Source organism: Papio anubis, chromosome 7 (assembly GCF_008728515.1).
Source record: "Papio anubis isolate 15944 chromosome 7, Panubis1.0, whole genome shotgun sequence".
NCBI classification, from domain to species: Eukaryota; Metazoa; Chordata; class Mammalia; order Primates; family Cercopithecidae; genus Papio; species Papio anubis.
The window spans coordinates 89,267,104-89,281,965 of record NC_044982.1 but is presented as its reverse complement, the minus strand read 5'-3'; the positions used below and the strand labels follow the sequence as shown (position 1 = coordinate 89,281,965).

The 14,862-nt window shown below is 36.5% G+C and overlaps 1 protein-coding gene across 9 annotated transcripts in view; it reads left to right on the top strand.

Annotated features, from left to right (window-relative positions):
* Positions 1 to 14,862, top strand: part of MEF2A (myocyte enhancer factor 2A) — a 161,436-nt gene that overhangs the window by 136,989 nt on the left and 9,585 nt on the right. For 5 of the 9 annotated variants that reach the window (XM_009210979.4, XM_009210973.4, XM_009210975.4 and 2 more), the window contains 2 exons: positions 11,314 to 11,337; positions 14,680 to 14,806. In XM_009210979.4, the coding sequence (XP_009209243.1) occupies positions 11,314 to 11,337; positions 14,680 to 14,806 (151 nt within the window). The remainder of the gene's footprint in view (positions 1 to 11,313; positions 11,338 to 14,679; positions 14,807 to 14,862) is intronic. The other 4 variants (XM_009210980.4, XM_009210977.4, XM_003901430.5 and 1 more) reach the window with 1 other exon arrangement.

Sequence of the window (14,862 nt, the reverse complement as noted above, 5' to 3'; positions counted from 1 at the left end):
ATTACTTGTCCAAGATAGTTCAAAATAGAGCCAGGACCAAATCTCTTTAAGTCTTATAGTCCAGGTCAAAAAACAAGTACTTTTTTATTTGGCGATACAGAAGTCTGGAAACAGTCACTCCCAGCCTTACAATTAAAAAAACTTGGATATACAGAAAGTTCATAGTTTTCCTTGAACTCATTATAGTACTGAGATTTCAGGGCAACCAACTGGCCCAGATGCTCCAGAGTCAAAGATACTGTGAGGAGAGATGACATTTGAGCATTAGGCAAGACACAGATAGTAAGAGTTAAGCTAGGGTGATTGGTGAATTGCTGGAGACCAGGTGTACACTGACAGAACTGTGTGAAACTCCTGGGGGCTGCAGTATAAAACAGGGTGAGTCTGTGTTCTCTTGTAGACTTTTTTCTCCATGAATCCCGTGGGGTGCTCAGAAGCTCCTGCAAAGGTCTCGCTGTGGTACACAACTGGGAGAGGGGAAGAGTAGCTCTACACTAGGGGCAAAAAGTTTTGCCTGGATCTTTTTGTCTTCTTTCTCTAATATGGAACAAAAGCTTTAAACTCTAAGACGACGAACAACAAACATTATCACTCTTAGGGCACTGTTGAAATCCTGTTTAATGGAAAAGGCAAAATATCTTCAGCCAGTGGTGAAGGAACAGGAAGACATGCTCGGTATGGAGCAACGCCAGGAGAGTGGCAGGATGACTGAGAAGGCCACAGCCTGAGGCACAACAAGAGAGGGGATGACTTAAAGCTGAGAGTGGAGCAGTCACTAGGGGAAAATCTGGCATGCAGATAGATCCCCACCCCCAGAGGGATATGAAGCTTGTGGTAGGTGCCCTGATGGTAACCAGAGCAACAGTAAGGCTCAAACCTGGCCCAGCTTCTAATGAAATTAACTGGAGTCTTGCACTAATAGCTTAACAGGAGGGAAAAACCTGTAGGTCTATTAGTAGGAATTACCCATGCTGAAATACAAAGAGAAGAGTGAAAACAAGACAAAAAACAGAATGAAGTATCCAAGAGCTATGCGCCATTATCAAATGGCATAACATATTTATAATTGGACTTCCAAAAAGACAAGAGAGAACAGATTAGGAGTAATATTTTAAAACATAACCAGTACCAAGCAGGATAAATACCACTGCCAACACACACACACACGCATACGCACACACACTCTCACTCTCAGACTGCTAAAAGCAAAAGATCAAGAGAATAATCTTAGAGAAGAGATATATTGTATACAGAAAAACAAGGATTAGTACCGTACTTTTTAATTCACAAACTAAACTATGCAAGCAAGAAAAGGGGAGTAACATTTAACGTGCTGAAATTTTTAAAAAATTCCTCTCACCCCAAAATTCTCTACCCACCAAAAATATCTTTGAGAAATGACGATTTCCTCAAACAAAAGTCGGGGGAATTTATTGCCAGCAGACCTGCTCTACAAAAAATGTTAAAGGACTCTGATCCCAGCAAAAACTTGAGTCTACACAAAGACCTGAACAGTGGAAATGCAATAAATGAAGACAAATAAAATCTGGTTTTCCCTACATTTTATAAACGTTTTATTTTTAGAACAATTTTAGATTTATAGAAAGATTGCAAAGATAGTACAGAAAGTTTTCATATACCCCACACATAGTTTTTTTCTGTCATTAACATTAGTATGGTATATTTGTCACCACTATTGAACCAGTACTGATATGTTGTTATTAACTGAAATTCGCACTTTATTCAGATTTATTTATTTTTAACCTTGTGTCTTTTTCTATTCTAGGATCCAATCCAGGATACCACATTACATTTAGCAATCATGTCTCTTTAGCCTCCTCTTGACTGTGAGAGTTTCTAAGACTTTCCTTGCTTTAATGACCTTGACAGTTTTGAGGAGTACTAGTCAGGTATTTTTATAGAATGTCTCTTAGTTAAGATTTGTCTGATGTTTTTCTCATGCTTAGCCTGTGGTTGTTGGTTTGAGGGAGGTAGGCCATAGAATTAAGATGCCATTTTCGTCACATCGTATCAAGAGTGCCTACTACATTTATTATCCCTTATCTGAAATACTCAGGACCAGAAGTAGTCCAGATTTCAGATTTTTTCAGGTTTTGGAATATTTCCCTTATACTAATAAGTAGAGCATCCCAAATCCAAAAATCTGAAATCCAAAATGATCCAATGAGTACACGTTGGTGCTCAACAGGTTTTGGATCTTGGAGCATTTCAGATTTCAGATTTTCAGATTTGGGATGACCAGCCTGTATCGTCATAACTATTGCTGATGTTAATTTGGTCACTTGGCTGATGTTTAACAGGTGTTTAACAGGTTTCTTTTCTGTAAAGTTACTCTTCTGCTTTTCATACTATAGCCTTTGGGTAGGAAATTACCATGTTCAGCCCACACTTTTAAGGAGTGGGGAGTTTTCTTAAGAGAAGGATATCTACATAAGTTATTTGGAATTCTTCTGCACAGGAGATGTATCTCTTCTCTCTCATTTATTCAACCATTTATTTCTATCAATATGGACTCGTGGGCATTTATTTTAATACTTTGGTTTATAATGCAGTACCACGTTTTTCTGTTGCTTTGTTCTAGCTTCAGCTTTTGAGGGCTGTCTGCTTGATTCCTGTATATATCCTTATTTTTGTGGGTTTTTATTTATTTATTTTTTTATTTTTTAGGGGAAATGGGTGCTTTTTTATTTTCTGGCACTATAATATGTTCTAGGCTGATCTTGTGTGTTTTCTGCACCAGTCCTAGAATCAGGCATTTCTCCAAGGAACATTAATTTATTTTTATGGAGTATAAAAGAAACCACGATCCAAGTGCTTTCCCTCTTTTTAATTGCTCCAAAAGGTATCTGACTATATAAGGCAAAAATAGTAACAGTGTATTTTGTTTCTGTAGCACATGTCAAAATTAAATATATGACAATAAAAGATGGGAGGGAGGAATTGACTCTACATGATGTAAATATTATTTGAAGAAGAACTCAAGGTGATTAAAGATATATATTGTAAACCCTAGTGCAGATACAGAAGAAAATTTTAAAGAAGTCATTCTATTGACTTTAAATAAGTCAATAGAAGAGATAAAATAGAAATATAAAAAATGCTCTACTAAGTAGCCCAAGAAATGGACGAAAAGAAGACAAACAAAAAGCAACATAAAGGTAGATTTTAATTCAGTCATATAAATAATCACATTGAATGTGATGAGAACACATCAGTTAAAAGATCATCAGATTTGTGTGTGGTTTTTTTTTTTTTTTTTTTGTCTTAAAAAGTACTGTGGTGACTCATGCCTGTAATCCCAGCACTTTGGGAGGCTGAGGCAGGCAGATCACCTGAGATTGGGAGTTTGAGACCAGCCTGACCAACATGGAGAAACCCCGTCTCTACTAAAAATACAAAATTAGCTGGGCATGGTGGTGCATGCCTGTAATCCCAGCTACTTGGGAGGTTGAGGCAGGAGAATCTCTTGAACCCTGGAGGCAGAGGTTGCAGTGAGCCAAGATTGTGCCATTGCACTCCAGCCTGAGCAATAAGAGTGAAACTCCGTCTCAAGAAAAAAAAAACAAAATTGCTGCCTACAAGAAATCCACTTTAAATATAAAGACATAGGTAAAAGAAGGGAGAAAATTTACTGTTGCAAACACCAAAACGAAAGGTAAAGCAGACCTGTTAATTTCAGACAATGTAGGCTTCACAACAAGGAAAACTATCAGCAATAAAGAGGGATGTGACCTAGTCCACTTTCCAAGAAATAACTGTCTTTAATGTTTATGCACCTAACAACAACCTTCAAAATACATAAAGTGAATACTGATAGAACTAAAAGGTGAGTAGAAAAATCCACAATTGTAGTTGGAGATTTCAACATCCCTCTCAGTAACTGATAGAACAAGTAGGCAGAAAAATCAGTAAGAGTCTAGATGATCTGAGCAACACTTGACCAACATGACCTAAGAGACATTTATAGAACATGTCAGTCAACAACAGCAGAACACACATTTTTCACAAGAGCACATGGAACATTCACCAAGATAGACTATATCCTGTGCCAGGAAACAAACTGGCAAGTTTCAGTGAATTGAAATTATACATGTTATATTCTCTGGCCAAAAGGAAATCAAACTAGAAGTCAATAACAGAAAGTAGGAAAATGGCCATATATTTAGACATTAAACAATATACTTTAACCCAAGGAACAGAGAAGAAATCTCAAAGGAAATTTAAAAATACGTATAGCTGAATGAAAATGAAAATACAGCATCAAAATTTTGAGGCCCAACTAGAGTAGTGATGAGGGGAGATTTATAGCAACAAATGCCTATATTTGAAAAGAGGGATCCCAAATCAGTAATCTAAGCTTTTACTTTAAGAAACAAAAAAGAAGAGCAAACTTAACCCAAATCAAGCAGAAGAAAGGAAAAAGAGCAGCAATTAATGAATTTAAAACAGGAAAACAAAAGCAAACCAAAAACTTTTTTTTAAAAAAGGTAATAGAATTGATAAACCTCTATCCAAGCTGACCAATGGAAAAGAGAAGACCCAGGTAGGTTATCAGTATCAAGAATATGAACAGATACATTACCCAAAAGACACTGAAAGAATACTGTAAGCGTCTCTGTTCTAATAGATTTAATAGCTTAGATGAAATGGGCAAATTCTGGGAAAGATACAAACTACCAAGGAAGTACTAAACTCATTGAAGAAGAAATAGTTAACTTGAATAGTAACTATTTTAAAAACAGAATTCCTAGTTTAAAAACCTTTCACAAAAGAAAACTCCAGACCCATATGATTTAACTGGCAAATTCTGCCAAACATTTACAAAAGAAGTGATACCAGTTCTATACAGTCTCTTTCAGAAAAAATTAGGAGAGAACACTTTCCAACTTATTTTTTTTAGGTCAGCATTACCCCAGTGCAAAACCAAAATAAGGCAACACAAGAAAAAAAAAATCTACAAATCCATATTCCTCATGAACTCTAGACACAAAACAGTAAAAAGTAAATTGAGCAATAAATAAAAAGGATAATATATCAAGACCAAGTTGGTTTTATCCCAGGAATGCAAGGCTGAGTCTACATTTGAAAATTCATTAGTATAATCACGATGTTAACAATTCAACATCTATTCATGATTAAACAAAAAGAATCTCATTGAGCTAGTAATAGAAGGGAAATTAATAAAGAGCATCTACAAAAAATATCCAGCTAAAATACTTTATAAGGGGAAAGCACTGAGTCTGCTAGTGTTTGGAGCTAGGTAATGATATTTTTTTTCTCACCAGTCATATTTACCATGGTAGTAAAAGTCCTAGCCAGTACAGTTAGGCAAAAATTAATGAATAAAATGCATATATATATCGGGAAGAGAGAAATTGAACTTTCTCTATTCACAGAAGATACATTCTTTAATGTAGAAAAATATAAAGAAATTACAAAAATCCTCGGACCAATCAGTGAGTTTAGCAAGGTCTCAGGGTACAAAGTTAGTATATAAAAATCGATTATATGCCAGCAGTGAACAATTGGAATTTGAAATTGAAAAAACAAACTAAACAAAAAAACCCTAACTAAAGGAAAGAAAAGAAACATCTAGGTACAATTGTGACAAAATATCTACACAGTCTGTATGTTGAAAACTGCAAAACACTGATGAAAGAAAGAAAAGAGGACCTAGATGAATAGATAGATACATCATGTTAATGGATTTCAAGACTCAGTATTGTCAAGATGTCATTTCTTCCCAGATTGATCTGTAGATTAAACACAATTTCAGAATCCTGGCAAGCTTTTTTTGTAGATACGAACAAGCCAATTCTAAAATATATAGGTAAAGACAAAGGACTACAATAGCTAGAAAGATTTTAAGAAGGAACAAAATTTAAAAAAACTACTACTACCTGGTTTCAAGACCTACTATAAAGCTATAGTAATCCAGAAAGTGTGATATTGACAAAAGGATGGGCACATAGATCACTGGACAAAACAGCTCAGAAAATACAGTCCTATGCATGTATATTCAGCTGGGTTTTTGGCAAAGTTAGTAAGGCAGTTCAACAGAGAAAGGATGGTAGTTACAACTAATGGTGTTGAAACAATTCTACATCCATACACAAAAACAACCCACTTGATAATAACTCATACTTTATTAAAAAATTAACTAAAATTGTATTATAGACCCAAATTTAAAACAGGAAACTGGAATTTAGAGGAGAAAATCCAACACCAGAAGCAGGATCCATAAAGAAAAAACTGATGTATTGGAGGTTATCTTAAGTTTTGGAGGTTAACCTTAAGTTTTGCTCTGTGAAAGGTACTGTCCAGAGAATATAGGATGACCTACAGATTAGAAGAGAGTAATTGCAAGTCACATATCCATTAAAGAGTTTGTATCTTTAATGTATCCAGAATATTGTAAGAATTCTTGTATCCAGAATATTGTAAGCATTCTTAAAACCCAACAGTAAGAAAACATATTTTTAAAAAGGCAAAAGGCACAAGATCTGAACAGATACTTCAAAAAGAAGATACATGGATGGCAAATAAGCGTTCGAAAATATGCTCAATATTATCAGGCCCTATGGAATTGAAAATTAAAACCTAATGAGATACAACTACACAGCTAGTAGAATGGCTAAAATTTAAGAAGAACCGATGGCTGGGCACAGTGGCTCACGCCTGTAATCCCAGCACTTTGGGAGGCCAAGGTGGGCAGATCACCTGAGGTTGGGAGTTTGAGACCAGCCGGACCAACATGGAGAAACCCCATCTCTACTTAAAAAAAAATTAGCCAGGTGTGGTGGTGCATGCCTGTAATCCCAGCTACTCGGGAGGCTGAGGCAGAAGAATCACTTGAACCCAGGAGGCAGAAGTTGTGGTGAGCCAAGATTGTACCATTGTACTCCAGCTTGGGCAATAAGAGCGAAACTCTACCTCAAAAAAAAAAAAAAAAGAAAACTCAAAAACTAGAAGTGCTGGTGAGGATGCAAAGCAAAAAATCTCTCTATATGTTTGGAATGCAAAGTGGTACAGCCACTTTGAAGAGTTGGTCAGCTTCTTATGAATCTAAGAAGCTGGCCAGGCAGGGTGGCTCATGCCTATAATCCCTGCACTTTGGGAGGCCAAGGCAGGAAGATTGCTTGAGCCCAGGAGTTTAAGACCAGCCTGGACAACACAGCAAGACCCTGTCTTATAAATAAATACATAAATAAACACTTGCTGTACAATCTGGTAATGCCACTTCTAGAGTATTTATGCACATGAATTGAAAACTGTACTTACACAGAAACCTATATCTTTCATAATTGTAAAACACTGAAACTAGCCTAGATGTCCTTTAACAGATGAATGGATAAGCACACTGTATGCCCATATAAGGAAATGCTACTCAGCAGTAAACTATTCACACAGCAATATAGATGAATCCTGAGTGAATTTTGCTAAGTAAAAGAAGCCAGATCTACAAGTCCACAGTCGTGTATGATTCCATCTATATTTCATTCCGGAAAATGCAAAACTCCCTGGCTGCCATGGGTTGGGGGTGGAGAGAGGAGTTGACTATAAAGGGTTAGTATGAGGGAATTTTCGAGGTGATGGAACTAATCTGTGTGATGCTGTTTTGTTAGATGCATAGGTCTGCATTTGTTGAAACTCATAAAATTGTACATACAAAGAGTGATTTTTACTAAATGCAATTTAGTAAAGATTCCAGGAGAGCCCAAGATGGAATGCATATTGTCACACATGAATATAACTTTATTACAGATGAGTAACATGATATCGAAGGGCTGAGGAAGAAAGAACCCAGTCTGAGTAAATTTGGAAACTGTTTTGACTGGATACTGTAAGGTTAGAGACCAACAAAATTCTAGCAAATTACTGTACTCTAGATGGTAAATTCATCCCTCACATACACAAAGGGTTGAACATATAAACATATAACTAAATATAAATAAACAAATGGACATTGTAGATAAAGGGAGCCAGGTTTCTCATGGTTGGAGGAGAAAGTTGCAGATAACCAAGGGGGTGTAGGGGTGGGGGTCTAGAATGAGCCTATGTTTCAGGGTTATAGTTGAAGGATTTAGTAAGAGTATATATATGTACATACATACACATATATGTGTATATATATACAGACATATATATGTGTGTGTACACATACAGGTAGATGGATACAGAAATATGTATGTGTCTGGCTGGGCACAGTGGCTCATACCTGTAATCCCAGTACTTCAGGAGGCTGAGGCAGGCAGATGTTGAGCTCAGGAGTTTGAGACCAGCCTGGCCAACATGGCGAAACCCTATCTCTACTAAAAATACAAAAATTAGTCGGGTGTGGTAGCATGCACCTATAGTCCCAGCTACTTGAGAGGCTGGGGTGAGAGGATCACTTGAGCACAGGAAGTCAAGGCTGCAGTGGCCTGTGATTGTACCACTGCACTCCAGCCTGGGTGACATAGCGAGACCCTGTCATGCACACACAAAGATACAGTTGTGTGTACATATGAATTAGTATATATATTTCCTGGCTCTGTTGGCTGAGAGGTCTGTGAGGCAGTAGCACCCAGTAACTCAACTATCCGGTGCTCAGATTTTAGTTTCTGAACACCATTTTCTAATATAAGGGCGCAGGGCTGCTTGGAAAAAATGGTTTGTTGTAGATTGGGGCAGGGAATCAGGATGAGCCAGAGTTGTCAGAGGTTAAGAAAGTGCTTATCAAAAGTCACAGGAGCTGGCCTTTCGAAAGAGTTTCCAATACCAAAACTAGAACAATTTGAGTAACAAAATAAATAACAATAGTATTGGATTATAGCCCAGGGAATAAAAAACATTGAGTCCATTACTGATTTAAATAAATGATTGAATAAATAAGGAGAAAGGGACAACTCTTTCTTAGAACATAACTCTAATTAATTAATGTAGAAAGAATGAGAGATAGTAAATCACCATTAGAACACCACAGTACAATGGTAATTATTGCAGGCAAAGTCAGTGGATAATGCTAACATAAGTGGGCAAAAAGTTTAAGTAAAAAACCGTATTTGCTTAGTCTCAAAATGTCTCTTCCCAAATATTTGTTTCTTACAAAGGGAAAAATTAGAGAATTAGAAATAAGAGAATCCTGGAAAACACTGCCTTAACCAGAGGATCAAGGTTAACATCACCAGTAATGGGACATAAAGACAACATGTGCCTTCCAACATGACATGCTAAGAAAGCCGTGTCTCTCTGTGGTATTCTTGCAAAAATCCATGACCTTCTATCTGATTATGAATGAAAATCGGACCCAAATTGAGAGACATTCTATAAGATACCTGATCAGCACTCTTTCAAAAAACAGTGTCAAGGTCATGAAAAGGAAAGACTAAGGAACTGTCACAGAGCAGAGGAGACTAAGGAGACGTGAGGACTAAAGGCTTGTGGGATCCAGGATCTGATCCTGGGTCAGGAAAAAGGACATCAGTTGAAAGACTGGCGAAATCCAAGTAAAGTCCAAAGCTTTAATTGGTGCTATATTGGTTTTATTAGTTTTGACAACTGCATTGTATTTCCTTGTGATGTTAACATTGCAGGAAGCTGAGTGAGATGTGAGGGAGCTCTCTTTGCAAATGCTGTCTAAAATTATTTCAGAATGAAAAGTTTAAAATCCATATATACGTACATAACAAATATACCCCAAAAGGGAGCCAAGAAAAAAAATGGCATTTAGGATAGTTATGTAGCTTACCTTTCAGATACTGGATATGCAATACTTGCTACTGTCTTTCAGAAATAAACTATGCAAATGTCATGTAAGGCACAGAAATGTTTATAAGAATTGTTAGTAAACTGCCAATTTAAAGACAAACTACATTTAAGCATTTAGCAATTGCTTAAGAAAGTTATGTCTGGTTGTTAAGCATGAAGCATCTCCGTGGAAAACTCAAAATGTGTCATATGAACTATTTACACACTTATTCCTGTACATTAAAGTGAAAACCATATGTTTTACACATACACAGCTATAATGTTTGACAGTGTAATATTTTGATGTGTACCTTGTGTTTGGAGATATGTAAAGATATCTATAACAGGACAGTTGAATAGCATCTTGCCCACATTGGAGATAGCAGTTGTAGATCAAATGATTGTTTTTCAGAGTAAGTAATCGGTCCCATCTGCTTTACACCATTTACAGAGAAACCTCCTTCCAGATTAGGGCTTTGTGTATCAGTGGCACTTACAGCGACACTTTTCACAGATTGACAGAGAAGTTTAACTTATTCAAGTAAAATAAGAGAAAGCTGATTAGACTGTTTCTAGTATATTAATATTTTCTAAATATTATGAAGCAAAGGAGCAAAAATGTTTCATTTCTTTTTTTTTTAGACAGAGTCTCCCTCTGTCATCCAGGCTGGAGTGCAGTGGCGCAATCTCAGCTCACTGTAACCCCTGCTGCCCAGGTTCAAGCAGTTCTCCTGCCTCAGTCTCCCGAGTAGCTGGGATTAGAGGCACCTGCCACCACACCCTGCTAATTTTTATAGTTTTAGTAGAGACGGGGTTTCACCATCTTGGCCAGGCTGTTCTTGAACTCCTGACCTCGTGAGCCGCCGTGCCCGGCCTCATTTCTTTTCTTTACATGACTTAATGAATTTATTTCTCTTCCAGTCTCATTTTCTTCAAATATGTGGTTTTTCTCCATTGAAGTTATTTTATTCACATGAAAATATATGTTCAAATGATACGCATATCTAAAACTGGTATTTTAAACTCTTGCATTTATTAACAAATGTTTGTGTTCCTGTTGTTTTATAACACTGTGCTAGCTCCTGTGGGAAATAAAACATACAGCAGTTTCTGCCTGCCAAGAAGCAGAATTTAGTAGGAGATAAATGAACATGTATCACCAGGTGGGGTAATAGTAGGATGATTAAGATACCAAGTTACAGGTACAGAGTTAGTATTCTCAAATTTCCGGATACAGATTGATACCATGATGAGAAACCCCTTTTAAATACTGTTGCAGTAGCATAACTGTGTATAGGAGAGGCCAGCATGAGAGCAGACCAAGTTGGGGGAGGAGGGTGTCTGAATACTGGCCCTAGAGAATTTAAAGGAATTTTTCTAGTCTTTTGAAAAATCAACAAGTATAGCGACAAGTAATTTATATTTCTATCTGTTGTGTATATAATCGTCTCTTTAGAGTTTGACAGCTGCTAGTGTCCAAATATGTTTTTCTAAAGAAATATTTTGTTTGTGAGTACCAACAGTCTTAGTAACTCTCTTATCCCTCTTATGTGCTGAGTACAGTCGGAGGAAGAGGAATTGGAGTTGGTGAGTGTGGGTTTCTGCTTGAAGGAAGGTGAAAAAGATGTAGAAAGTACTAATTACCTTACATGTTCTTATCTAACCAATGTTCCCTTTGTTACACAATTTTTTTAAACACTATTCAAACACTTTGAGTAAAGCAATCTACTGGTACTACAGACTCTAGTTTTTCTATTTATAATTGTATGTGTTGACCCATTTTATTTGTTGGAGGGAACATTGGAATAGAGCCTTTAAAAACAGTAGCTGTCCATGAGCATAGGATACTTGTTAAATTTTTTTTTTTTAAGGAAAGATACAGAATACCTTATATAGCTCTCCAAATTATTGAAATATTTTTAGAAAATGACTTCACCCTTGAAGTTCCTCAGATTGTAACACACGATGTTGTGTTGTTTCTCTTTCAAAAAGATTACATCATTTTTGGTGAGGTCACCTTTTTCAGAGTTGGAATTATTTCATCCTGCATGATACAGCCTGAACCACAAGGGGGTTCCCTGTTTACTAAAAGAAATGTCTGTAATTGAATGTATATATATTTACTTTTCTATCAGAAGACACTCTGTTCTTAAAAGCAACTATTGCTGTTTTTCCAAAACAAACGTTTTCTGTTGGCTTTTCCTCTAGAAAATAAACTTGACTAAAAGCAACTTGCAGTTTATCTGTTTCTTCTTTAGGAACTAAAACCAAAACCTCACAGGAGTCATCATATAATCTCAAAGTCAGCTGCTAATTAAAAGACTTTAAGGGGAATGAAATGTTTTTAGCATGGACAGGGGTTAAGAGTGCATGAAAGCATGGGGGAGAAGGCATCCATTGGTTTTAATATTCCATGTTTATGCATGCTGGTGTGTTTTGCACAGTTTGTGATCTTTTCAAATAAGGTTGTCTGTTCCCCTTAAAATACGAGATTGTTCTTTATTTAGCTTTGTGATCAGTCACAGTTTTGGATATAGTTTTGTATTGGCCAACTGAACTATTCTAGTCAGCTGTAAATGTTTTGAATTATATTATGAATATCTTTTGGAGAAACACTTTACTTAATGATACCATAATGATCAGTAAATGAGAGTTTATAATTCAAGCTAAAATAATTCACCTTAGGTTAGACTTCACTGTTCAAGGAGTTGTGAATGCTTCCATGAATTATCTAGCACTATATTGCCCTCTTGTGGTTCTGAAAATCACTTACTCTTAGAGAACTCAGTGCCTTTGAGATTAGGAGCTTAGTTGAGTAGAACCAGTGTTTGAAGTCTTACTGTTTTCAAAGACATGCCAGAAGATTGCCATGAAGATGATGCCATGGAGTAGGTAGGGTCCAAGCCAAACTATGTCATACTGTATTCTTTCACCTAGTGATTTGACTTTAGAAGTTCCAGACTAAATATGAAAGAAGAAATTAAGTCCAAAGTAGATCTGTATCTTGAAAAGTCATTAAATTTAAAAACTTGATGCTGAAACTAACATATTCCCAACTGGCATACGTTGGTTTTCCACATTCCTCAGAGTAAGTATATTTCTAATTACAGAACCTCAGAGATAAATATATTAGGTCCCTGAAGACTTTAAAATACGTATCTAAAAACTTATAAACAGCCATTTGTATTTTTTAAAACTGAAGCCTGAGACTCTATAATCAATTAAAAATGCAGAACTTTATGTGCCAGAACCAAAATATAATCAGAAGCACAGTCCGTTAGAACTTAGAAGTGGTTCAAATTGCCTTGAGCTCTAAAATGTAATTGTGGATGACTGATCCGAAGTGTGGAAGGACAGGTCCCCTGGGGCCTGCACTAAAGACTGTACTGTTAAGACCAGCCACGGAGATTCCTTTAGAAGCTGAGCAATAGTAGAACAACTTGACTTCATGAAAGCTCCAGTAGACTAGGCTATGGATTAGAAGGAATAAAAATATGTATCTTTTTTTTCCCACCACTTATATAGAAATTTGGGACAGAGGGTTTCTTGGGACAATAAGGATATTATCTTACATTTGTGTAGTACTTCAGTTATGAAAGCACTTCTGACATAATAACCTCATTTGATTCTCACAGTAGCTGTTGAAGGCAGCCAGGACAAAGATTGCTGTATCTTCTCTATTTGACAGTGAAGAAGTTCAGAGAGGTCAAATGATTTTCCCAATGCTTAGGAAGTGGTGAATCTGGGACAGAAACTCAAGCAGTACATCCACATCCACATGGTCTTTCTCACATCTTCTAACCTAGGATAGAAAACAGAAATTAAAAAGAAATAAACTGAGATCAGGATCCTCATTGAATGTTTGTAAGTGTCTAGATCTAGCCAAAGGCCTTTGTCTGATGTACTCTTTTGAAAATTGTGGTAGAGAAAATGGAATCACATTCTAACTCTTCATAATCTCAACGGCACTGAATTATACTTTACTGATTTGGCTCAGATCCCTGAATGTCAGTTATCAGGCTGTAACATAATTTATAAAAAACAAATAGAGTTGTGCTGTGACTTTCTGGTGTGCTAGTGACACAGAGTCTGTTGTGTTCCTCCGATCTTGATTTTGGAAAACTGTTACCTTAAGCCAGTTTGGTGAGAAACTGGTTCTGTCATACTCCTACACATTAAGGACAATGACTATCTTAAACTAACTGGATTATTTAATAGTTGATTTTTTTAATCCATTCCTAGCATGCATAGGATGCTGCATAGATGCATACAGTTGGCAAGCATTTAATATTGCTCTTCCACAGCCCTGTCAGCAGTACTTGATTCAAAATGCTGTACTCAAAGCGTCTCCTACAGAAGGCCAGGGGACCATGAAGGGATACATATCTGAATCTGTTGTTAAAAAATAGGTCAACTGCATGATTGGAGAGAAAGAAATAAGAATACAAGCTGCACTCAATAAGCCATGACTTCAAACTATGTTAACATGTAAATGCCGCAAAGAAAAGTAGTTTTGATTCCTATGCTCATAGACGTACAATCCCTATATATACAGATGACCTTTGCCATCAGCAGGTATTTAAAACCTACATATATTTAGGGTAGTCTGACAGTATTTGTAGCGGTATCACGTCCTCATTTTGTGCTAACAAATAGAAGTGCTAATGCCTGTAACGTAAGTTCCTATTTTAACGTGGTGTGTCTAACATTAATAAACTATTTTAAGAGGAGAATTAATGTAAAAATATGACTCTTCAAATCAAATATTTAGTTGTTCTCACTAGTATTTTTGAAGTTTTCACATCATCACTGCTTCAGAAAATGACATTCATATAAAACTGAAAAATGTCACTTTTAAATTGCAAGTTATTTTTAAGTCAACATAAATACCATATAAGAACACTTTTTCTCTTTTTTGATCTCTCACAGAATACCCAAAGGATAAGTAGTTCTCAAGCCACTCAACCTCTTGCTACCCCAGTCGTGTCTGTGACAACCCCAAGCTTGCCTCCACAGGGACTTGTGTACTCAGCAATGCCGACTGCCTACAACACTGGTGAGCCTGCTTTGGTGCCTTCCATAGGTTGTACTGCTCTCTGTTTTGTGATCAAC